We start from the raw sequence: 27140 nt of genomic DNA on the forward strand, positions 1-27140 counted from the left end.
CTTCCATTATCTCACCCCACACTACCACATATAAATCCTTATGAATCCCACCTGTTGTGAGGATTAAATATGATAATGTGAATTGTATTTAGCACAGTGTTTGGTTTGTGTTATATAGTGTTTACTTAACTGTTAGTGTCCTCTTGCCCTAAGCAAATCAGTTAACTTGCTGCTTTTTAAACAAGGCTTTCCCTGTCTACTTTCACATATTGCTCACTCTTCTCACCATCTCAAGAACCCCTCTAAACATACACACACACATACAAACACACCCTACCCATTTTTCAGGGAAATCCCATTTCTTTAATTACTAATAGACCTCAAAGGGACTTCTCATTGTTATCCATCCCAGTCATTTGACATCTATAATATATTCTTGAATTCATTCAACCAGCAGTTAATCATATCGAGAGTTCTTTCTGTAGGACTATACTTCATTTTCTCAACCACTTCTTAAAGGCTGGACTTGATAACTTGCACTTTTTTCCCCCCTATTCTCTCACAGAGCTCAAATGCATTCCTAAGATTTGGTGTCACGTATACCAAAGGTGCTCAATACATATTGATCAATGAGTTCTTATCCTTATAATTTAGGCTGAGGCACAGGTTGGAAAGCAGCAATATTATTCGCTTAACATCTTTTACTGACATTTCTGAATGTCTGAAGCCCCAGCTGGATAGAAGATACACTTATACAGAAGAACCTTTGGTAAGTATTTTGAGAACTGATTTATCTGATCCTTCATTTAACTGACCAATGTCCCCTGATTTTAGAAAGTTTTTATTGATTTACTGTAGTACTTTTTCTCTACTAAACAACACATTTTATTTTTTCCTTCCAAAAAGATCTTTATCCAAAAATTTTCTCTGTGTTTCCTTTTGTAATACCATGTTGCTATATACTCCATTGATTACTATCTTCAAGGACAGCTGTCTTCTGGTTTGGTGTGAGAACACCTTAGGTACAAAATAAGACCATCCATTATTTTTATTAAATTGCCAATAGTTGATAAAAAACAATTTTGATGTTATGTTTTGGAAACAGAATTTTTATAAAGCAGAGTATTTCCAGTGTGTGGCTACCTTGATAATTTGGATTTTCTACACCAGTTAGGGATGACAATTTTATATTCCCTAAGGATTATACTTTATGTAGAAACTTTGGTAGTCCCAATATAGTCTGAACACTTAGCTATAATTTTGTATAACTTTTTATTTTATTCTAAGCAAACAATTCTTCTTTACTTCTAAGAAGGGCTTTTTTTCCCTACCAAAATAATGGTTTTTTTTGGTTTTTGGAATGCCAACAGTTAAACATTATTAAAACATTACAGTTTCACTTTAGAATATGTTTAGTAGAGGGATAGAGAGGCAGAGAAACACTATAACAATACCTTAAATTGTTCATGCCACAGTTATCTTAAGATTACAAAGAAGTCTGAGTTCCACACAGCAAATACCAAAGAGTTGCTGTGAACAGTAAATGCTTTTTCGTATTCTAAAGTTACTCTTATGCTTGGGGAAGTAGCCAGCTTTCTGTGTTTCAAGAATGGTAATAGGGTTGCCAGCATTGTTGGCACAGAGGCCACCAAATAACAGAGTTTTATGAGAACTTATATTACCATTTACATTCTGAAGGTTGTGACCTATACAGGGGGAGACTGTCTAAGGAGGTCCCCCTCAGGACAGTTAATGAGCAGCACTGAGAGGCCTTGAAGATGGTTCTTTTTATAACTCTCTTGTAGCCATTACAGCATCACCTCAAGGCTAACATAACAGTAAATATGTAGGAATGAGGCCACCAACAGAGATCTGGAAGACTCCTAAAATGGTATCGCTATGCCTGAAACGTGAAAATAATAGAGGTTGAGAAGTTACCCTAACATTAAGTTTGAAATTAAGATTGGTTTATAATAGAAGGCAGTCTGCTGCGATAGTTGGCTCCATAAATGACTCTTAAATGACAGTCAAATGCGAACATACTGCATTAATTACTTATATGTTACAAAAAAAATTTTAAAGTCCAGCAGGAAAATGACAGCCTGGCAGAATTTATGAAACCATGTTGTACAGTGTCATAAAAAAATCATCATGTTTCTGGATGGACCATGGACTTCTGTTTTGTTATCTAGGTTAAAGCCATGGCCGATGGTGCTTTGGGAGGATTTGACATGGAAAATTTGTTGCAATCTTTGTATGTAGAAAATAGAGCTGGATTCTTCTTTACTAAATTCTGTGAGCATTCAGGAAACAAGGTAGAAGATAATGATTTTAATTTCATGCCTTTACTTCATTTTAAAGTAAGAAAAATTGAAGGAATTCAGTGCTCAAATAATTACATTTGATGTTAAAATTCCCGTATCTTCTGGTAAGAAATTTTATGCTAAATATTTAGTAAAAATATAAACATCTCTATTGTAATTCTCTTGGTTCACTATCCTACGAGAATTACAAAGAAAAATAAAGGATTTTTTTTTTAGAGACTTATTTATTTATTTTATAGAGAGAGAAAGAGTGTGTCAGTGGAGGGGAGGGGCAGAGAAAGGAAAGGGAGGGAGAGAATCCTGAAGCAGACTCCTCAATGAGCATAGAGCCAGACATGGGCTTGATCCCAGGACCCAGAGACCATCACCTGAGCTAAAATCGAGTTGGACACTTAACTAAGCCACCCAGGAGCCCCTTGACTTGCATTGTTAACAATATTTTATTCTCATGAGTTTTTGTTTCCATGTAATATATATTAAATTCAGAGTTGATTTCTATGAATCCTTTAATTTTCATTTCTAATAGCTCTTACAATTAGAAGCTGCAATGGATAGTGCATTAATTAACAAAACTCATTGCCAGTTTTGTTTTCATTTTGCTTAAATGTAAAATATTTCACTAGCTCAATTATTAGAGTAGTATTTGGTTTTAGTATGATATATATTTGTCCATATATATCAAAATACCTCCAGGTTTTGGTTTCATGCCAGAAATATGTGATTACTCTTTGTTAACTAGATTGCTTCCTGTTTTAATGGCTAATTACATAAAAGGCATACATGCAAACATATAATATTTTAGTGACAATACCAATAAATATTTTCTATATTGCCAGTTTGTAATAGAAGATAAGACCATCTTAAATTGAACCTGATTTATGGTAACACCAAGAAGCTAAAAAATTTATTTATATTTGAAATTAGAGCTTTAATAATTGGGTGGTAATGATTTATATATTTTTCTCCATCTACAGTTGTGGAAGAACGGTGTGTACTTTTGGTTTGACCTACAGGCTTATCATCAGCTTTTCTACGGAGAAACACTTCACCCTTTTAAAGTATGCAAACAAGCCCAAGTAAGTAGTAACTAATTAGGGTTCAGTGTGCGGCTCTAAGTACACAAAGAAATGAAAAATTTGTGTCCGGCTCCAAACAAAAGAAATCTGGGACTACAGGCAAAAAGGCAGCAGTTAAATTGTTGTCATGGGATTGCTTCGTTAAATGTCAGTAGAATATTATTTTATAATCTGATTTGTTGGTTTCCATTTTATTTGTTTTATTTGGTTCGCTTTATTTTCTCTTTGCTGACAATTACTTGTTCTGCCAATAAAGGACATCCCATATTTTTTGTAATTTATGTCTTTTTGGTTTGGTTGTGAGTGATTTTTTAAAAGAGGACTCTGAGAGAGGACTTGCCATGAGTCACTGAAGTGACGGGGAGCAGAGGCATGGACCAGAGCTATTCTCTGAGCTTACTGTGGGAATCAGCTGTTGGACATCCTCAGCCTGGTGACCTCGAGGCGGGGAAAGAATGTTGACTGTGGGGTGTAGGCTCCATGTCATCCCCTGTGCTTCTGTACTACACACCATGTAAGACAGAGACCGAGAGGTGGAGGAAAGAACATCTCAAGACCACCCTGAAGCAGAACAGAGGAGGATTCTCTGCAAAGGGAGACAGAGTCAGTGGCCTCTTTTGAGGGGGGAGAAGGAAAAAGAATAGAATTATGACTCAAGCTGACTTAATCTTTTCAGTTTTTTTGTTCTTAGGATCTTAATTATCTCCCCCCCCCAAAGATTTTATTTATTTACTTGAGAGAGAGAGAGAGAGAGAGAGAGAGAATATGAGCAGGGTGGTGGGCAGAAGGAGAGACAAAAGCAGACTTCTTGCTGAGCAGGGAGCCCAACGTGGAGCTCAATCCCAGGACCCTGAGATCATGACCTGACTTTACTGACTGAGCCACTCTGGGGCCCCAGGATTTTATGATCTCTTATGGAGAGAAGTCTTCAAGCCTAGGAAACCGCTAACAACTTCTTCTGTATCTGTTGACCACGTAAGTGGCTCTAGCTGGAATAACTCCATTCAGGAGACCCTCTCCCCAGATGATGCAGAGATAGTTTTGTCCTATCGTGTTTTACCTTACGCTCTTATTCAGGCTCTCAGGGAGTGCTGCTGCTGGATGTTTGTTGTTACTTCCACCACCCGGACTCTGGTGTTGTAAATCACCTGACAGAGCTTTGTACTTTTACTATGAGAACAAGGGCTTCAGCAGCTACCCAGCCCAGATCTGGCTTGATGTGGTCATGAAGTTTTAGCCCTAATTTGCCAGTACCATTTTTTGAGACCACACATGGGGCTCTTTTGCTTGTTCATCCTTGACCTGTGGGTCTCTACCGCTCCTCCTCCCCCTGACATATTGCTCCTGTCTGGAAAAGTACCACCTGTTATTTATTATGTTTTCACTACTGCAAAGCCCACTCCTCCAAACATCGTCAGCTGCTCTGTCAAGTGAGTTCTCTGTTTTTGTTGTTGTAGTCACCGTATTTCCATGCACTTGTAAAAGTGGAAATTCTATTTAAGTTTGGTAGACTTACTAGTTCTCAGTAAAGATCTTATTCTACGTGCTGTAGAAGTATTGTGAAACAGGATACAGGCAGATTTTGTTTATTCTGAGACGGATTATTCTGCTTGGGGATCATCAAGGTCTGTAAGCTTTTTATCCTCCTCTAGATTACCTTCTAGACATTTTTTTAAAAATAGAAGTATAATTAGCATACCATGTTAGGTTCATTTCAGGTGTACCACATAGTGATTCAACAATTTTGTACATTACTCAGTGCTCATTATTTCAAGTATAGTCACATCCGTCACCAAACAACGTAATTACATTACTGACTCAATTACCTATGCTATGCTTTTCCTCTCCATGACTTATCTTATAACTGGAATTTTGTATGTCTTAATTGCCTTTATCTATTTTATTCATCTCCCATTCCCCTCCCCTCAGCAACTACCAATTTGTTTTTGTATTTAAGAATCTGTTTTCTTGTCGTTTGTTCATTTTGTTTTTTAGATTCCATCTATAAGAACCGACCCTAGAGGGTGTTATGCTAAGTGAGATAAGCCAGACAGAGAAATATAAGTACCCTATGAATTCACTTATTCTTCTCTAGGTTATCTTTTGGGGAGTCACAGCAGGTGGAAGGAGGGAAACAATGGAGTAAGTTGCCTTCAGGTGAATAGAGGGAAACTGAAGGAGCAAGTCATGTGATTTTTTTCTTTTTTGGCTTGTTTGCTTTTTACTTCTATGGTTACTTTATTTTTTGGTTAATGGAGCAAGTTGTCTAGATTGGTTTAGGTTTTAATTACCCAAGATTTCTGTGCCTCTAGATATAAGAATTACCTCTAATACCATAATCCTGTAGATTTGTTTCACAGTACGAAATAGCATTCATTTCTTTTCTTTTTATTAACCCATAATATATCATTTGTTTCAGGGATACAGGTCTGTGATTCATCAGTCTTACACAATTCTTAGCATTCACCATAGCACATACCCTCCCCAATATCCATCACCCAGCCACCCCATCACTCTCACCCCCGTCCCCTCCAGCACCCTCAGTTTGTTTCCTGAGATTAAGAGTCTCTTATGGTTTGTCTCCCTCTCTGGTTTCATCTTGTTTCATTTTCTCTCCCTTCCCCTATGATCCTCTGTCTTGTTTTTCAATCATTTCTTTATAACAGAAATGGCATATGGCCTTCTTCAAGAGTATATTTACAGTACAGATATTTGGATCAATAATGTGAATGCAGAATGTAATCAGGTAGCACTATGTTAAAGTCACTGTCAACTTGATTTTATATTGTTTTTACACATCTGACATGTTATATGGTGGGAGACTGAGAGTTGGTTCCAAGAGACTTACATGTTTTTCCTGTATCATAGTAAGCAAATTACATACCTTGAAGTTTTATTGACTCATAAAATATTGCAGAAGTATCTGTAGGCAGACTAGACGGGGAATCAGTTTGAACTGAAATCTTGGGTACATACTGAAGATTTTACTGCATGGTTTCAAGATAGAATAGTTCATTTAGAAGCCAATGGAAATGGTCTTGGCAAGGAGAAAAGGAATCACTTATTGTAGTGCAGAGGTAAAGTCTTTGACTCTAACAAAGGTTTGCCAGGGGAACATGAACCACTGCTAAGATTTGGAACCTAGATTGTTCCCACAGATAGTCCTACTGCCTTTTTTTTTTTTTTTTTAATTTATTTGACAGACAGAGATCACAAGTAGGCAGAGAGGCAGGCAGAGAGAGAGGAGGAAGCAGGCTCTCTGGAGAGCAAAGAGCCCCATGCCGGGCTCAATCCCAGGACCTTGAGATCATGGCCTGAGCCGAAGGCAGAGGCTTTAACCCACTGAGCCACCCAGGCGCCCCTTACTGCTTTTTTTTTGATACTACATACTCCCTTCAATGATAGAGCACTGCAGTAGAATGAAGCAGATCTGGGTAGCACTGTCTTTTATGACGTCTTCCATTTTTGTAGAAATCTTTCAAACAAAATGCATCCCAGCAAAAACTATGCATTTAGAATTTACCACTCTCTACAGCATATATGTTGAGAATTTTTTTGAAAATAGAAAACAAGTATGATCATAAATATTGCACATGTTTACACATGTGTACAGACACTTATTAATCACATGCATATTTAAGTGGGAAAGAGGAAGAGAGGAAAAAAAAAACCGTAAACATTAGAGCCCAGGAGAAAAATTATTTGGAGGATGTAGGAATTAATGAGTGGAGAGGGTAGGTAAGAAAGAAATGGAAATGAGGAATAAGAGGATTTGCTTATTTTTACTAAAAAGTGCTATTCAATATAAAGATATTCTTGCAATATCTTTGAGATTTTTAGGCTTATTCAAAGGAATGTGTGTCACCTAGATCAGAGGGTATATGACATAGAAGGAATAAAAAAATCACAGACTTGGAGTTGAAAGAAATGAATTTACATCACATGCTCTTATTATTATGGTAGTTGTTAGTTGGGTAAACTTAGTCAAGTCAGTCAGTTTAGTAAGCCTCAGTTTCATGTCTTATAAAATGTGGGTGGTAGGGGCGCCTGGGTGGCTCAGCGGTTAAAGCCTCTGCCTTCGGCTCGGGTCATGATCCCAGAGTCCTGGGATGGAGCCTCACATCGGGCTCTCTGCTCGGCAGGGAGCCTGCCTCCTCCTCCTCTCTCTCTCTGCCTGCCTCTCTGCCTACTTGTGATCTGTTTGTCAAATAAATTAAAAAAAAAAAATCTTTAAAAAAAAAAAAATGTGGGTGGTAATAATGCTTCACATTTTATTTCCTTATTTCTGTTTTCACCTTTATAGTTTTAACATGCATACCAAAGTTAACAAAGTCTACAATTAATCATTATCTTTATCCTTTCAAATAATTTAAGGATCTTAGAACACTTTAATTCCACCACACCTTGCCCATTTTATGTATCATTTTTGTATGGCATTTAAATTTTTTAATTTAATTAATTTAATTTAATTTAATTTAATTAATTTTATACCTACCAAGTAGCTATCATCACTTTTTTTTTAAATATTTTATTTATTTCTTTGACAGAGAGACACAGTGAGAGAGGGAATACAAGCAGGGGAAGTGGAAGAGAGAGAAGTAGGTTTCCCGCTGAGCAGGGGGCCCGAAGTTGGGCTCAATCCCGGGACCCTGGGATCATGACCTGAGCCTAAGGCAGATGCCTAATGACTGACCCACCCAGGTGCCCTTCATCACTTTTGTTTTGATACCTTTGATAGTGGTGTAGATTTATTTACACATTGATTTCATGCTTACCATTGCCCTTTGCATCATACTCCTTCCTTTGGGCTTCATTTCTGAAGGATATCTTTTAGTAAGTTTTCCATTAAGATTTACTAGTGGTAAAAATCAGGTTTTATTTGTCTGCAAATGTTTAATTCTCTCATCGGTCATGTAGCTGAATATAGAATTCTAGGTTGACGATTTTCTCTCAGCACTTAGAAGATACTACTCTAGGGGCACCTGGGTGGCTCAGTGGGTTAAAGCCTCTGCCTTCAGCTCAGGTCATGATCCCAGGGTCCTGGGATCGAGCCCTGCATCGGGCTCTCTGCTTGCAGGAAGCCTGCCTCCCCATCTCTCTCTGCCTGCCTCTGTCCCTGCTTGTGATCTCTGTCTGTCAAATAAATAAATAAAATCTTTAAAAAAAAAAAGAAAAAGAAGATACTACTCTATGGTCTTAGGGTTTCTGTTGCTCTTTTTGAAGAGTCTCCTGTTGCTCCTTTGCTTTTTCTCCTCATTTGATTTTTAATCTTCTCTTAGACTTCAGTGTTCCATATTTCATGTCAGTGTGTTTACCATGATTATCTTTCTTGGGTCTAAGTGGCTTCTATAATCTGAAGAATCATGTCTTGTCAATTCTGGAAAGTCCTTAGCTGTTATTTCTTTCAGTCTTTCTACTTCTCTTTTCTGTGTTCGCCACATTCGGGATTCCCTGTCTGGTCAAGACTGTCAATCCTATATCTCTCTTAATCTCTCTTTTGAGTTTTTCTTTTTTAAAAAAATTATTTGAGAGAGAAAGAGAGCACAAGTGAGGTAAGGGGCAGAGGGAGAAAAAGACTCCCCACTGATCAGGAAGCCCAATGTGGGTTCCATCTGAGGACTCTGGGATCATGACCTGAGCCGAAGGCAGACGCTTTACTGACTGAGCCTCCCCAGTGTCCATTTTTCTGTCTTTTTATGGCTTTTCAGCAGCTATTTAACCCATCCATTGAGTTCAATTATTTTAAGAAATTTTTTTTATTATTAGATATTCTGCTTGTGTTTTTCAAGTCTTCTTGATGTTTTCGTCTTTTTTTTTTCAAGTTTTTAATTTCTTTATGTCTTTAAGCATTTTAAACATATATTATAGTCTGTAGCAGTGTTAGTTATCTATTCCTGCATGAGAGTATTACTTTAAGTTTGTGGCTTAAAATGATATGCATGTGTTATCTCACAGTTTATACAGGTAAGGAATCTGGGCACAGCTTTGCTGGATCTTCTGCAAGGCTGTAAATCAAGAAGTTGGTCAGGGATGCTTTCTCATCTGGAGCCCCACAGGGGCAGGATCTGCTTCATGGTTTTCAGCAGCATCTGGGTCCTTGCAGCCACTGGCCTGAGGAGAACTCGGTTTCTCCCTGGCTGTCAGCTAGAGGCTGTGCAGCTCTGTGCCATATAGTGTGGCCCTCTCTATGGTGGCAAATCACAACATGGTAGCTTGCTTCTCCAAAACCAGCAAGGAAAGGAGTTTCTTAGCAAGACAGGCATTACTGTTGTGTGTAACATAACCAGATACACATAATCACATATATCTCATCACTATGACTATGTTCTGTTGCTCAGAAGCGAGCCCTGCATTATAGGCCCACACGGGGAGAGAATTACAAAAGGGCACGAGCACTAGGAGACACTGAGGAGTCTGATGCTAAGCATCCAATAATTCTATGATTTGTAGTTCTTGGAAGGACTAATTTTGCTATTTATTATTTCTGTGAACATGTTGGATTCCTTCTTGTAGGTACTGGAAGTCTGAATTATGAGCTCTTTAGTGAGGTTTTTACCTATGGTGCTTATCCTAGGCACATTTTTATTGCTGATTTCTCACCATGAAGTTTCCCTATTTGCCAAGTATAATCTTGAAAAACAAACTCACGAGATTGTAAATTTACGATAATAGATCCTCAGGAGTTATTCTTTTATTCTCTTGCATGGAGTCTAGGCCAGGGCAAGCAAGCTTCCATTTTGTTTCCTAGGTTTGGTCAGTGTAGATGTAAGTAGTGACAGAGATAGAGACAGACATAAGAGATATACCCATGCATGCATTTTTTTTTTCCATTCTGCATTTCACATTGTATATGACCCTTCAAAGACCTTGTGGTATATATGGCTCTTAGTATAACTTTTCCACCCTAGTGAGGATCCAAGGCCTTGTCTCCTGTACCCAGTGACTCTTATAATCCACGTTCTTGCTTTGCCCCATGGTCCTCCCTTAGGCAGCTCATGCTTACCATCCTGATTTTTAGTATATTCCTTAATTTTGGCCCGTGTGCTGGTATTCCTTCCTATCCAGCCACATGTTTAGAAGAATATTTGTTATACTTTATCCAGTATTTTAGGTATTTTATAGAGGAAGGATTTTCAACTAATCTAGCCTGTCAGCATACCCAAAAAGGAAGCAGTCACATATTTTCCAATTTAATACCCACAGTCATCATACAGGTATTTTTATCCTATTTTTTTATAGATAAAAAGAAACTGCATCTCTGAAATGTTAACCTTGCTGAAGTTTCATAGCTAGAAACAAAATTAAGCTCAAATGTGAGATGCAGAACTGATTTCAATGCTGCACTTTGCCTCCTTTACCCTACCAAAGTTCTCGTGCCTACTTCACAGGACTTCTGTAAGGATTACGTAAGACAATGTAGGTGGGAATATCTTGTAGTAATACAGACATACCTGGAGATATGGTAGGTTTGGTCCAGACCACAGCAGTAAAGCAAATATCACAATAAAGTGAGTCGAATGAGGGGTGTTTGGTGGTTCAGTTGGGTTAAGTGGCCGACTCTTGATTTTGGTTTAGAACATGATCTCAGGGTCATGAGATCAAACCCCGCACTGGGACTTTGTGCTAGGTGTAGAGCCTGCTTAAGATTCTATCTCCCTCTCCCTCTGCCCCTCCCCTCCCACTTGCATGCTCTCTTTCTCTCTCTCTCTCTAAAAAAATAAAATTAAATAAAGTGAGACCAGTGAATTTTTTTGGTTTCCCAGTGCATATACAAGTTATGTTTACATTACACTGTGGTCTATTAAGTATGTAATAGTCTTATGTCTAAAAAAAATGTATATGCCTTAATTAAAAATGCTTTATTGCGAACAAATGCTAACCATCATCTGAGCTTTCAGCAAGTCATAATCTTTTTGCTGGTGGAGGGTCTTGCTTTGACGTTGATGGCTGCTGATTGATCAGAGTAGAAGTTGCTGAAGGTTGGGGTAGCTTTGGCAATTTCTTAAAACAACAATGAAGTTTGCTGCATTGATTGACTCTTCCTTTTAGTTAACACTTAGAGGCCATTGTAGGGTTATTAACTGACCTAATTCTAATTGTGTGTCTCAGGGAATAGTGAAGCCTAAGAACAGAGAGAGAGACAGGGTAATGGCTGGGTGGTGGGGCCGTCAGAACACACACAACATTTATTGATTAAGTTTGCTATGTTATGTGGGCACGGTCCATCACTCCGAAATAATTACAATATCATCAAGGGTCTCTGATCAGAGATCACCGTAACAAATATAATAATAATGAAAAAGTTGGAAATATTTTGAGAATTACCAAAACATGACACAGAGGCACAAAGCGAGTAACTGCTGTTGGAGAAATGGTCCCAATAGACTTGCTCCATGCTGGATCGCCACAGACCTGCAGTTTGTAAAGAAAATGCAGTATCCACAAAGCACAGTTAAGTGAAGTGCAGTAAGAGAGGTTTTGCCTGTAGAGCACTCTACGGAATAGATAAATATAGATAAATATTATTAGAGTCCATATTAAGGTTCTCTCCATTACCTAGATAATGGGGAAGGAACAGAGGAACTTGGAGCTCTGAAAGCAAACAGGATGGAAGAGCAGCAACTCCTAAATTCATAGCTGTTCATTCAATCAATACTAGAACTTACTGAGTTTTCAAAATACACTTCATAGAATCACAACCTTTAAAGAATATCTTTTACAATATTGCTACTTACTAAATAATATTCACTAAGAGCTGCTATGTGCCAAGCAATGTTCTATGAATAAGGACATGACTGGGACAAAGTTCTTGGCTTAGGGGCTCCTGGGTGGCACAGCAGGGAGCCTGCTTCTCCCTCTCCCACTCCCTCTGCTTGTGTTCCCTCTCTCTCTGTCTCTTTCTGTCAAATAAATAAATAAAATCTTCAATAAATAAATAAATACTAAAAAAAAAAGTTCTTGGCTTAAAGAGCTCACTTTCTAGTGGGGGAAAGAAATAATTACTGAAGTACTTCAATTATATTTAAAATAAAACCAAATTAATAGCATCTTAACTGGGGTTAAGTTTTAAGTTAAGATTAAGGTCTTAACTGGAAATCAGTTCTTTCTTCACCAGCAGGTAACAGTTGGTTATTTTTTTCCCCATTTTTTAAAGTTATTGAGGTATAATTTACATACATTGTTTTATTGGTTTCAGGTATACAACATAGTGATTTGCCAATTCTATACATTACTCAGTACTCGCCATGATAAGTACAGTCACCCTACAAAGTTATTACAATATTATTGACTATACTTCCTGTGTTATATTGTCCCTCTCTGTGACTTCTTTATAACTGGAAGTTTATAGCTCTTAACTTTTTTTTTTTTTTAATCTATTTCACCCATCCCCCTCCCCACTGGCAACCACCAGTTTGTTCTCTGTATTTAAGAGTGTGTTTGTTTGTTCGATCATTTGTTTTTTAGATTCCACATACGAAGGAAATCATATGGGAGTTCTCTTTATCTGTGTGTGTGACTTATTTTACTTAGCATAATTCCCTCTAACTCCACCCATTTTGTTGTAAGAGGAAGTTCTCATTCTTTTTGTGGCTGAGTAATACACACACCCACCCCCCAAACATCTTCTTTATCCATTCATATACCAATGAACATTTAAGTTGCTTCCATATCTTGGCAATTGTAAGTAATGCTGCAGTTAACATGGGGGTGAGTATATCTTTTTGAATTAGTGTTTTTGGTTATTGTTTTTTTAAAAGATAATCATTGGCTTCTTCTCAAATACCCATAGAAGGAAGAGAACGGTTTCCTTTTTTTCTCACTTTTGAGCCCAAACCTTTCATGCATTGGTCTTATTCTCACCCTGTGAAACAATACAAAATAAATCTCTTTTGGATGACAACACTTCAAACAAAAAATTATAATGTCATGTTTTATTTGGATCAACAACTTTAGACTAAATCTCAAATCTTTGCAGTATCTTTTACCATAACTAGATGAAATCTTGACATTTGGAAGTCTCTCTCCTGACATATCCCTCAGTAATTTGATAGCTTGGAAGTATTCCGGTCTAATGCTTTTGTGAGAGACTGTTGCTCCTATGTGTGTACCTTCCTACAAAGAAATCACTTGATGCAAATCCCATAGCAAATAAGTCAGTCTAAGTGACTACTCCTATCTACCTAGTCTGTAGTACTGTCATTGGCTTACCCTTGGGTTTACAAAATTTCACCAGAAAGAAAACACAAAAGCTGAGTCAGTAAATGTCTTCAAGACCTGTATTATGCATTAGTATTTTTAGGGAAGCCATAGGTTTATGATGTGATAGTAATGCAGAATTCATCAATATATTCATTCAGCAATTATTTATTGCTATCCATCTCATTCTCTCTGTGCCCAAGTCACTCTAGTTTCCCATTAGGTGATCTTAGAAATAGTGTGGAGCCAAATGAAGTTCACACCAAATTGGGCAGCATAATCCTACCTACCTACCTACAGGTGTGTCTGTGTTTGACTTCTTTGCTGTTACTCCTATTAGTGTGGAAGCAAAAAATCAATGTAAGCAGGATAGCTGTTAGATCACCAGTTACAAGCACATTTTCCCTAGCTTGAAAACTTTTATACTGACATTTTCACAAACATCTATCAAACAACATATATACCAGGCTCTGATCGATGATGGGAGCACATGGGGGAACAAAGCACATACAGGTGTTGCCGCTTAAGTTCTGTCAAGGTTCAAGAAGGTACTCCTCTTCTGCCCACTTTTCCAGAAAACACTAGGGAGATTGAGAAAGAGGAGACATTGTAGCTCTTTCCCCCATAAATTCTGCATTGTCCTCACAATGTTTCTCGACCCAGTTTGAGCTAATTTTAGGTAACTAAATCCTTGGGTGTTACCATAAATTCCTTTGAAAAAAACTTATAGCACAAGAGGAGCAGTGTCAAATTTTTTTTCTGATAATCAGCTTAGTTGTTTTTTTTTTTTTTTTTTTCATTGCTTGCTGTCATCCATGACCTTAATTGTTTAGCTCTTCTCCTTTCTTGGCATTTACAGGACTCAAATACTTCAGGGTGGTCCTGACATTTTCATTAAAGTGCTATGAGCTAAGTGCTCTCTGTCTAGGCTGATGGTGTATTTTCAGGTGCACTAACAGAGCTCATTATTTCTTTATACAGCAGCAGCCTTAAGAATCACGCTGTGTTTCCTGAAAGATGAATGGGCATGGGTGAGGGGTGAGGTTGGGATGGTGATTAAATATGGAAAATCCTGTACCTCATCATAGCTTTATGGTAGGTTGCAGTGTCTTTATAATTAGGCTGCTTCTTGAGTGCTGGGCACTTATTATTCAGGCTTTATTACATTGCTTATTTTTGTTACCAGAGAGATGGTGTCCCAAGTAGCAGCCAGGCTTGGAATCGTGAGCACTATGAATCACTGAGCACAGAATCAGCAGGGTTCTCATCTTACATCCCATTTTATCATGCTTGCTAGTGAATTCAGGAAGAACACATATAACAGCTCACTTTCTGGTGTATGGTTATTCATTCATTTCTCCTGTTCGTGATGTTTATACCAACTATCTACATTCAGTGTTCAGATTTTGAATATTATAGGATTAAGAACCAAAAAAGGATCTCCAAAGACCCACTTTTAATCTTCTTGTTTCTGGAAAAGTCACCATATGAAGTTCTCCAAATCATCATTAGCATCCTACCTGACATTTATTTAATGTATACTATCTATTGGTTTCTCTGGTGTCACTTTAGAAGAGTAGTTTTATTTAATTCTTCCCATCCGAACAAGCAGATGTTGGTATCTTCCCCATTTTACAGATGAGTAAACTGGCATTTGTAGGAATCGAATACTTTCTTAAGGCCATCCATTCAGCAATTAGTGAGCTTGGGATTAAACCCAAATATGTGGACTCCAGACTCTTAACTTGTAAAGTCTTTGCTTTCTTATTGTCTTTAGAAAAAAGTGTGTCTATTTATCACCTTGTTTAATCTTTCAGGGTAATATCTTTATAGACACCAAATGCCAAAATACCAAATTTCACCCTTAACATTTTCCCCCACTGGACTGTAAGCTCTAAGAAGACTGCTTTTTTTACCTCGTGTCTTCAAAACTGGTGCTGGGATATAAAAGATGCTCTAATAATATTGACTAAATGACTGAATGAACTCATTAGCATATTTATATCCTTAGCAACATATTATAAATCTAATTATAGATAGTCATTGATTATATATGACTGCCAGCCAAGTGTTTTTATTTAAAAACATTAAAAAATTAAAATACTTTAAGGAGCCTACATATATCATCACCCAGCTTCAACCATGGTCAAGATTTTTTCTAGGCATGCTGTGTACATAGCCCAAGTTTGCTTTTATTTTTTTATATTTTTTAAAAGATTTTATTTATTTATTTGACAGACGGAGATCGCAAGTAGGCAGAGAAGCAGGCAGAGAGAGAGGAGGAAGCACCCCCCCCCAGGCACACACCCCCCAAGTTTGCTTTTAAAGAAGAGCTCTTGGATGGGGCGACTGCATGGCTCAGTGGGTTAAACCTCTGCCTTCGGCTCAGGTCATGATCTCAGAGTCCTGGGATAGAGCCCCGCATTGGGCTCTCTGCTCAGCACGGAGCCTGCTTCCCCGTCTCTCTCTGCTTGCCTCTTTGCCTACTTGTGATCTCTCTGTCTCTCTCTGTCAAATAAATAAATTCTTAAAAGAAAAAAAAAAAAGAGCTCTTGGGGCTCCTGGGTGGCTCAGTCAGTTAAGTGCCCGACTCTTGTTTTTGGCTCAGGTCATGATCTTGAAGTCAGTTGTGGGACTGAGCCCCACCTCAGGCTCCATGCACTGAAGCAGTGCAGAGTCTGCTTCAGATTCTTTCCCTCCTTCTACCCCTCATCACTTGTGCACACACTCTCTCCCTCTCTCTCTCTCAAATATATAAATAAAATCTTTAAAAAAAAAAAAAAGAGCTCTTAAGAGATTTCCTTGGAGCATCAGTGAAGTCTCCCTGTCCCTTTTCACCTTACCCAGGAACTTAAAAATAAGGCTGCTTCCTGAAACTGAAACTGTGAAATCATTGTGTAAAACAGTATGTAAATAAAATAGAGCTATTGTCTAGAGAATGGTTTCACAGGCCTGCAAGACTTAACATGAAGGTACCGGGACATTTGAAGAAAGTATGTTCCCGTCAAGGGGAAGCATTAGTCAACAGTGCATCCAGAAAGTGAAGTGTTGCAGAGGCTGACCTTGACCTTGCAATAAAAGCGCTCTGCTGAGCAGTCCACTCCTGTGAGCACCTGATTAGTCTAATAGATCCCACAGAGAGAACATTCATGGGGGCCATAGTTAATTTCCCTGACTTGACTGTAAGCAACCTCTACATTTGCTTTGTTTCTAAGGGGATGGGCTGGCTGACATAAACATCCAACCTGTCTGACGGTTGATTTTCTCATTGTCAAGTAATCCCTCAATGATCTGGTTTCATGATCAGTTGCTTTTGCTTTGTTCGTGTGGATTAGCTTCCTTGTGACACAGGTTTGGGGGTTGTTTTTTTTTCTTAAGCCAAAAAATGTTAATATAGTCATGCTTTTTTAATTGAATTATTCTTTTTCACTGACTTTAAAGAAATTATTTTTATTGGAGGTGAAATGATTCCATTAGTTTAAAAACATATTTTGCTTTTGTCAGTTAAAAGGCTTTTTTTTTAAATGAATCCCCAAATTACCAAAACACTTATTTTTTGCTTAGTTTGCCTTGAACTACATAGTAGTAACTTTTTTTGTGTGTAATTGTTTACTTTCTTCCATTCTGTATTAATCAGTTATGTTTAAAATACCTGAAGCAATGGCCCAAGTTATTTTTTTTTCCTTCTTCTTCTTTTTTTTTCCAAGTTATTCTTAAGCCTGGTATATTTTGTCCCTTGAGTTTGTGGTTTGTTTTTTGGCTCTTAACATGTTCTGTTTTCCCTTTTCCCTTCTGATTTTTCATTCTGTCCAAAATGATTCAAGTTTGTCTCATTCTTTTATCTATCCTACCGGCATTTTTTTTTTCTTTAGGTTCTCTTTTGCACTGAGTTCTTCTATAATAGAGTCAGAGTAATTGCCAGAAATTCTCAGATTGATTGTCATCACATTATCTTTTTGTGTGCAACTCCATTTTGTGTTGATCTCTGCAGTGGTTTGCCTCTCAGTATCAGGATGTTGCAATCTCTAGGAATCTTGAAGATTCCTAATTGAAAAACCCCAAGGTCCTTCACATGAAAACCCATTTGTGGAAAGCTCCATCTGCAATTTATTCCCTCTCGGCGTAGCTCCTCAGTAATGTTTTTGAGCTCCTAGTGGGATTTGAGAGGTCATTAAAAACCATCATTTTTTCCTCTTTTTGCAGAAAAAAACAATACTGGATTGCCTAAACTTGCTCATTATTTTCTTTTTCTGTCTCATATGAACTCAGATAATGATGTTCTATGCCCGGTAGAGCTGTGAATGGTTATGAAAACAGACCTCACTTTTTGTTGAAGTAAATATTTTGTAATTTCTGAAAGTGTCCCGTATCAGGGCATTTATGGTCCTCTTACAAACCCCTCTGGGGACCCTTTGCCTCTAGCTGTTTGGAACACAGTTTCATCATATTGTTTCATATAAACTCCAAGGATGGAATTATTGAGCCCAGCTGAGAAGATCCTACATTACTTGCTATTTGCCTTCAAGCACAGCGATATGTTTAGGTGTTGATGACCTGGGACAGCGGATGTATATTCTGCTGTGTTTGAGGTTATCTGTGAAGCCATGTGGGGCTTTTTGGGTCCAGACATTATATCAAGATACGCTAGCATCAGTTTTATTCCTCATGATGCTTTGTGTTTTGTACTCGTAGCTGCTCCTTATGTTCTCTCAGGAGGACGAGTTTACAAGCTTTTCCCCACTAAACTCTTACCTCCTCTGATGTACTAATGGACTGAAGGGAAATTGACGTCGAAGCTCGCTTTGCCCTTTTCTAAATAAGGGCTATTCAGAATGTCAGGTTTCAAAGAGGAGCTTGTTTGCTCTCTTCTTGTAGTTCAGCCTTGCTGCAATTGAACTACTAAAAAGAACTTTACCATATCCATATATTTAAAAATTGGAAGTCAATTAAACACTATTTAGGTAAACTTAGAAATTGGCATATTTTGGTATGAACTGGTATTTTCCAGTATATGACTTTGCCTTCAGGGGGTATTTGAATTAATTGATGTCAATTGCCTTTTTTTCCCCCCCCAACTTACTTTCTTTTTTAAAAAAGATTTTAAAAATTGGTTTATTTTAGAAAAAAAGAGAGTGGGTGGGGCCAGCGGGGGAGGGAGAGGGACAAGCAGAATCCTCTGCTGAGCACAGAGCCCAACTTGGGGCTCGATCCCATGACCCTGAGATCAAGACCAGAGCCTAAATCAAGAGTCGGACGTCTGACACTCAGCCTACTGCGCCACCCACGTGCCTCTATTTATCTTTCTTTAGCCATCATGATAGGAAAAGAGAAGTATATGTGCCTTATAATCATTGGCATGATGATAAATATTTAACAACCAGCTCTCCCAAAAGGGGAAGGCACCCCTGATTCGCAGATTTTCAGATCTGGTATCTCTGGGTGTAAACACTCTCACCGTGGGTAATTTCAAGCTGCCGACATGACGTCACTGAATGCAGAGCTGGGAAGGGATGTGTAGTAGAAAAGGCAGTAGTATTTCCACCATTCAGTTGTAATAGAGTAAATAACCTCAAGAGCATGGATGATAGTAAAAACAGTAAAATCATTGGGAAGTGATGAGTTTTGGGTATTCATTATTTTTGTTTCCAGTTTGATTTCATTACAGGCTTATGTAATTCAGCTTTGAATAATAACTGCATTTAAAAACCTACTCACGTAATCCTTGAAAATCCATGAACTGGTACGAGGTGGTTCCAGTGTACCATTACTTAAGACAGAGGAAAAGAGATGATGAGAACTTCCACTCTGATTCTTTCCCCTTTTAAGTTTCTCATGTCACAGCTACCCTCCACCTTTATTTTCGTCGTGTGCTTTAGAGACTGCTTATGAACCCTTTGTCTGTACCTACCAAAGAAGGCTGCATCACTATGCTCCAGAATCTCTAGGTCCTGCACAGTTTGTTTATTATGAACTGAAAGAAGGAGCTTACTGGGAAGAAAGAAAGAAAGAAAGAAAGAAAGAAAGAAAGAAAGAAAGAAAGAAAGAAAGAAAAAGAAAGAAAGAAAGAAAAAGAAAAGAAAGAGAAGGAAGGAAGGAAGGGAGAAGAAAAGAAAAGTAAAGGAAAGAAAAGAAAAGAAAAATTCTGTATATTTCAGTAGCCAAAAACTCTTTTCTTCAGGGTGTTTGCAATAGTGTCATGGGTTTTATGGAATATGTCTTCTTCTCAGGGAGTCAGCTAGGGCTTTGTTGATATCACCCTGTCAGTCCATCTGGCAGAACACTAAGTCTGCCTCCCAATAAGTAGAAGGCAATAGCAGCAGACAGTTTTATATAACCTGTGCTCTCGGTGGGCATCTTGGACACTCAACAGAAGAATGTGAAAGATACACATCTTCCTGCAGCCTTACTAATTACATGATTAGAATCCCTTATTTCACCGTTGCAGCAGGGTGAGACATCTTAAGAAAAAAATGGGCTTGTGGGGCACCTGGTTGGCTCAGTGGGTTAAGCCTCTGCCTTCAGCTCAGGTTATGATCTCAGAGTCCTGGGATCGAAGCCCACATCAGGCTCTCTGCTCAGCAGGAAGCCTACTTCCCTCACCCCCTCTATGTGCCTCTCTGCCTACTTGTGATCTATCTCTCTCTGTCAAATAAATAAAATCTTTTTTAAAAAATGGGCTTGCAAATAACACCAAAGGCTGAAGCATAAGCATGTTCTCTTAATATCTAGCAGACTTTAATAGGTTATATTGAAAATCCACTTTTTAAATGTCCTCGATTTTAGTTAACCTGGTGATAGACTCTGCTAGATTTAGTATTAAGGCCTTACGGCTTATAGGTTCTGACACATCTTGTCCCTGTTGTACTGAGGGACTCCCTTTAAGTCGTACACTTCTAAAGTCCAAGCTCTATGTTTTTCCCCCCTTACTTCCACTCCTGGCCTGGTGGTGACAGCAGAACATCATGCAATCAGTGTTACCAGGCAATCACAGAAAGATACATACACAAGATCATTAAAACAAATCCTTCAAAACCAAATATGTGAAACTGTTCCATTAACATAACTAACAGCTGAAATGTAACATAACAAATCAACACATGTACTCCAGCATTTGCTTTATTCTTGACTTCGCCTTTTAAGGCTACACAGAAATTGTTCTTGTTTTCATTGGAGCACAGATGAGCATCAGGCTGAAGGTCATCAAATGGCCCCTGCTTATGGGAAAGATGCTTTCCCAAAGACTTAGCCCATTTTCCGCCCAGAAAGACTGCTTCTCTGGGTGCTTCCACAGCATAGCAATTGGAATCTTACCCGGTAGCTGTCATCATTTTGTCTTTGGTACAATGAGAAAGCCAAATAGCACAGGCGGTTGTGGAAATAATTTTATTTTTTGCTCTTGACATTGTTAAAAATAACAAAAATAAATTCAATAAGCCTGCAGTTGTCCTGTCTCAGGTATGTTTTCCTAGGCGTTGTGATGCAGTGAGAAAACATCAGTCCATTCCAGGGCCTATGAGAATGAATCAAATGTGAGAAAACTAAGCCTGGAATACATTATGGTATATTTGAAAGGAGATTGGGGTCCATTTCCATCCAAGAATATGTTTATCATGTAAACTTATCATAACCATTTCAGAATGATTTTGAAAAGTACTAAGCGGCAGGGCTGAAATCTTACATGCAAAATTACCTTAAGGTTGGAAAAAAATACAAATCACAATGGGAAATTGCATAATTTGAGCCATCTCCTGGGTTGTGTGATATGCTCATCTCGTTTAGGATATTGGCTCTAATTAATGAAGCATCAGAGGTTTCCTTGAAGAAGCAAGCATAGAAACATTTTTATGGTTTGTTTCTTGTAACAAACTAACGTGTATCATAAGTAATTTAGGTGAAATACTGTCCATCATTTTGCCATTCTTTAGAAAGCAAAACAAAACGGTTGTCAAAAATGTTGTTTCTTTCTCTCTCTTCTGTCTTCATTTCTCCCAGTTTGTTTCTCCATTCCACCCTCCAATTCAGCTTTTCTTCCTCGTGTCTCCACGGTATCCATCCTACATGTTTTTCCTCTTGACGGGCTGATTAGCTATCCCATGTTCATCGGAGATTAGTTAAACAAGAAAGTTCATTCCCAGAATTTCAAGACCGTAAGGGATTTTTTTAAGGGGAGGCATTGCTTCCCCCCCACCCCATCTGATAGAGAGGCCAAGAAAATGAGTCAGAGGCACAGGTGTAGAGCAGTCCGGGCAAGCCGCCCATCGTGCATTTCCTGATTATATAACCTTTGAGCATCTCCTGGAGAGATGGGGCCGAGAGCTGTGCAGTGTGCCGTGCCAGGGAGTCTGATCACAGACAGGCAGTGCTTCTGTCCCTTCTCAGAAACTTTCCTGTTGGGTCGTTAAAACATCACAGGTTCATGTTTAAATTGGAATCTTGTCGGCCACAGCTGTGCGTGAGTGAATCTCTGCTTTAATGTGAATCAGAGTCGCTGACTGGGCTATGAAGGGCGCATTTTCTTCTCCAACATTAGCTACATTGTTATTTCCTCAGTGGTTAGAAAGGAAGAACTGGGTGGCCAATAAAAAAGCAAATGACCCCAGACACTTAAGCAATGTTTGTAAACCACAATTAAACTCTATTTTTTAGTGATCACATAGCATAGTCTTCATATTCCTTCTTCAAGTAAGTTCACATCAACTTAAAAATGATCTTCATCATCTTTATACGGTTTTAAAAGGTGTTCTTTGGCCTTTGTATTTGTTATATGTAGTTGGTTGTCAGTCCACTTATACATTGTCCCTGGATTATTAGAAACAAACTAGAAAGACATTGTCAGATTTTAGCAGCATATTTCAGTTGAATGTACTATAAATTTACAGAGTGGCCCAATAAAGAATTGACAATCACATCCATTTTCCCCTTCTTATCCCCTTACCCATTGTTGTCCCTACCACTCTGGGAGCAGAGAGTCCCGAGACTGAGTCTCAAAAGAATAATAAACGTGCATTATGTGATCTTGTGATGTGATTATGTGATCTTGGGATACTCTGGAAAGGATGATCTTTCAAGCCCTTTTCTAATGTTTTCAGTTCTTTAATTTTATAATACTGGTAAAGAATCAGGGAGGTGGTGGGGAGTATATCCTCCTAAGGATTGTGCTGGTTATCATAGGGGTTGATACTTGAACAAAGAGAAATTGTTTATGTGATAATGAATAATGTTCAATAAACAGGGAGGAAGCCCTCCCCCCAAAACAGGTGAGAAGAAACAAGTATCTAAAGTTAGGTGCGATGGAGAGGGGACAGATTTTTAAATTTCTGTTAAGATTTGCATTTAATGTATTCATTCTTTTTTTTAAAAGATTTTATTTATTTTATAGAAAGAGAGAGAGATCACAAGTAGGTGGAGAGGCAGGCAGAGATAGAGAAAGAGGAGGAAGCAGGATCCCCACCGAGCAGAGAGCCTGATTCGGGGCTCAATCCCAGGACCCTGGGATCATGACCTGAGCCGAAGGCAGAGGCTTTAACCTACTGAGCCACCCAGGCGCCCCTAATGTATTCATTCTTTAAAAAACATTTTTTGGGCACCTGGGTGGCTCAGTGGGTTAAGCCTCTGCCTTCGGCTCAGGTCATGATCTCGGGGTCCCTGGATCGAGGCCTGCATCGGGCTCTCTGCTCGGCAAAAGCCTGCTTCCTCCCTCTTTCTCTGCCTGCCTCTCGGCCTACTTGTGACCTCTGACTCTCTCTCTGTCAAGTAAATAAATAAAATCTTTAAAAAAATTTTTTTTAAAAAAAGAACATTTTTTTAGTAATCTCTACGCCTAGTGTGGGGCTTGAACTCACAACCCCAAGATCAAGAGTCATATGCTCTTCTGACTGAACCAGCCAGGTGTCCCTAATGCATTTAGTCTTAACAGAGAAGTCTGTGAAGCTTCAATCCAAGTTCTAAATAAAATAGTTGGGATTTTGGCTTGGGTAACAGCTATTCAATTCACATGATTGCAATCAGATGAATGTGTGTTTCTTAGCAAGTAATATTTTCTGCCTGTCTTTCTTTTATGTTCAGCTCTAAATATGTGTTGAGCATGTCTAGGATTCTTGTTTTAGAGAAATATTGTAGTTTTATCTAACTGGTGTTGGTTAAATATGGGGAGAACATATAATTTATTATCTAAACCAGGATTCTTTTCAGAGTGAAAGGGAAACTATTAATAATTATGCCAGGACAGTAGGCTTAAACTAGAATGGGGTTATATGGCTACCCTTGTTAGAGCTTCTTGAGACTATGGGAATAGACATTTAAATAATATGCAAAAGCCCAAACTCATCAAAAAGAAATCAGATTTGTAGTTACTAGAGGTGTAGGGGCTGGGGGAAGGGGAAGCTTAATGAAGGTGGTCAGAGGTACAAACTTCCAGGTATAACATAAGTAAGTACTGGGGAAGTAATGTACACCGTGATGACTGCAGTCAACATTGCTGTATGGTATATACAAAAGTCGTTAAGAGAGTAGATATTCTCTTCTTCACAAGGACAAAATTTTTTCTTTTTGTATCATTATGAGGTGATGGATGGTTGAACTTATGGTGGTAATTATTTCACAATATACGTAAGTCATATTATGCTGTCTACTTTAAACTTGGACAGTGCTGTATGCCAATTATTTCTCAGTAAGACTAGACAAAAATAGTTCAACAACAACAACAATAACAAAAATATGCATGGGCCCTTGGGGCTTCATAGAGAGAAGTAAGTGTGAGGTCAGGAAGGAAGGTCATAGATAGTAGCCTGAGAAGAGTCTCACTGAGCTTGGCTGAAGTCTGAATTATATTTTGTTTCTTGTGGGAATGGAACTGCTGCCTCTTATTTCCTCCTCATATTTTTATATTTGTTCTGATCAGTTACTCCTTGTTTTAATGTAAAGAGGTAAATTCATAGGGCTTGCATTTGAGGAAGAAGGCAGGCAAAGTGGGAAATAGTCAAAGGCTGTGCTGTGAGTGGTATGTTATTAATGGAAACTGGAAATACAGAAGGAAGGGAGGGGCTTGGAGGCTCTGAAACAACAATTTGTTATATTATTGAGTCACAGAGTTTCAAAGTCTATAGGCTATCCACGTAGTAGTAATAAGTTAACAACTAAAAGCAGAGATTTTAGTTTGGGAAAGAAATCGGGTCTAAAGCTATATATATTTGGGTATCTTCTACAAATAGTTAGCTGTTAAATCTCTGGGAATGGACAAGTCTTTTATTCATCTGTTTGTTCATCCTAAATTTAGCATTACACGAAATGCTAGGGATATAGTAACAAAGTAGACCTAATCTGTCTTCATAGACCTTGTGGTCCAGTGGGAGAAACATGCAAGTATGAGGCCCCATCAGAGCATGTAAGAATGATCCTGAGGACAAACTGTAGGGGTCCGACTGAGCAAAAGGCAGAAAGAGGATAAGGCTGGAGTGCACAGAGAGCATAGAAGACATACTGTGAAAGTCCTATGAGACGGTGTCTGGCATGTGTGAGAAACTGAAAGAATGTGAACTGAGAAGAAAATATAGTTGAACATAGACTTTTATGAAGATTTTATTTATTTATTTATTTGAGAGAGAGAGAGAGAGATCACAAGTAGGCAGAGAGGCAGGCAGAGAGAGAGGGGGAAGCAGGCTCCCCACTGAGCAGAGAACCTGATGTGGGCCTCGATCCCAGGACCCTGAGATCATGACCTGAGCCGAAGGCAGAGGCTCAACCCACTGAGCCACCCAGGTGCCCTAAACCTAGAATTTTTTTTTAAATTTCTTTTCAGCATAACAGTATTCATTGTTTTTGCACCACACCCAGTGCTCCATGCAATCCGTGCCCTCTCCAATACCCACCACCTGGTTCCCCCAACCTCCCACCCCCCACCCCTTCAGACCCCTCAGATTGTTTTTCAGAGACCAGAGTCTCTCATGGTTCACCTCCCCTTCCAATTTCCCTCAACTCCCTTCTCCTCTCTTACTCCCCTTGTCTTCCATGCTATTTGTTATGCTCTACAAATAAGTCAAACCATATGATAATTGACTCTCTCTGCTTGACTTATTTCACTCAGCATAATCTCTTCCAGTCTCGTCCATGTTGCTACAAAAGTTGGGTATTCATCCTTTCTGATGGAGGCATAATACTCCATAGTGTATATGGACCACATCTTCCTTATCCATTCGTCCGTTGAAGGGCATCTTGGTTCTTTCCACAGTTTGGCGACCGTGGCCATTGCTGCTATAAACACTGGGGTACAGATGGCCCTTCTTTTCACTACATCTGTATCTTTGGGGTAGATACCCAGTAGTGCAATTGCAGGGTCATAGGGAAGCTCTATTTTTAATTTCTTGAGGAATCTCCACACTGTTCTCCAAAGTGGCTGCACCACTTACATTCCCACCAACAGTGTAAGAGGGTTCCCCTTTCTCCACTTCCTCTCCAACACATGTTGTTTCCTGTCTTGCTAATTTTGGCCATTCTAACTGGTGTTAGGTGGTATCTCAATGTGGTTTTAATTTGGATCTCCCTGATGGCTAGTGAGGATGAACATTTTTTCATGTGTGTGATAGCCATTTGTATGTCTTCATTGGAGAAGTGTCTGTTCATATCTTCTGCCCATTTTTTGATATGATTGTCTGTTTTGTGTGTGTTGAGTTTGAGGAGTTCTTTATAGATCCTGGATATCAACCTTTTGTCTGTACTGTCATTTGCAAATATCTTCTCCCATTCCGTGGGTTGCCTCTTTGTTTTGTTGACTGTTTCCTTTGCTGTGCAGAAGCTTTTGATCTTGATGAAGTCCCAAAAGTTCATCTTTGCTTTTGTTTCCTTTGCCTTTGGAGACATATCTTGAAAGAAGTTGCTGTGGCTGATATCGAAGAGGTTACTGTCTATATTCTCCTCTAGGATTCTGATGGATTCCGTTCTCACGTTGAGGTCTTTTATCCATTTTGAGTTTATCTTTGTAAACATAGAATTTTAATGAATGCTTTATGGGGAAAGAGAGGAAAAAGATTCACCAAAGGAGTCTAAGAGTGGAAATAGGCAGAGAATCAGGAGACACTGTTGAGGTCAAGGAGAGGTAATCAACAATGTAAAAGCTGCAAGGGAATACAATATAGTGAAGATTAGGGAGAGAAGCTATTGGACTGGTGTTTGTATGGTTTGTTAGTGATCTTGGAGATCAGTATCATTGGCATGAAAACCAGATTACTGCAGACAGAGAAGTGGGTGAAAAGGGAGTAAGAAGATTTGTAGAGATGGGAAATAGAGAAGGGTGATAGTTTGTGGGCAAAACAGCCAAGAAACTTATTTAACAAAGGGAGAGACACCTCACCTGAACAGCTTTGTAACGTAAGAAAGAAGATGGAATCAATGGCAACATAAATTAAGGACATGGGCACTAAGGAAATAATTGATGTTGCAAGGTTCTGGGGAGGAAGGGAGTCAAGGCCACGCATGAATGGTTTCATCTCGGAAAGGAGTCTTTCTTTGAAACATCGGAGAAAGAAAACTATTTAGAAGAAGGTTCTTGAGGAGAAAGTTGAGGGCATCCATACCAGAGTTTTTCCCAGTCAAGTGGAAGGTCAATCTT

General features: G+C 38.7%; 1 protein-coding gene across 1 annotated transcript in view; it reads left to right on the forward strand.

The window, feature by feature from the left end:
• Nucleotides 1-27140, forward strand: part of LOC111146491 (regulator of G protein signaling 22) — a 120693-nt gene that overhangs the window by 56511 nt on the left and 37042 nt on the right. Inside the window, 3 exon segments of the mRNA XM_022502038.1 lie at nucleotides 595-709; nucleotides 2133-2255; nucleotides 3239-3340. Coding sequence (XP_022357746.1) covers nucleotides 595-709; nucleotides 2133-2255; nucleotides 3239-3340 — 340 coding nt within the window.

The sequence above is a fragment of the Enhydra lutris genome, unplaced genomic scaffold (genome assembly GCF_002288905.1).
Source record: "Enhydra lutris kenyoni isolate GAN:26980312 unplaced genomic scaffold, ASM228890v2 scaffoldscaffold14, whole genome shotgun sequence".
Lineage (NCBI taxonomy): Eukaryota > Metazoa > Chordata > Mammalia > Carnivora > Mustelidae > Enhydra > Enhydra lutris.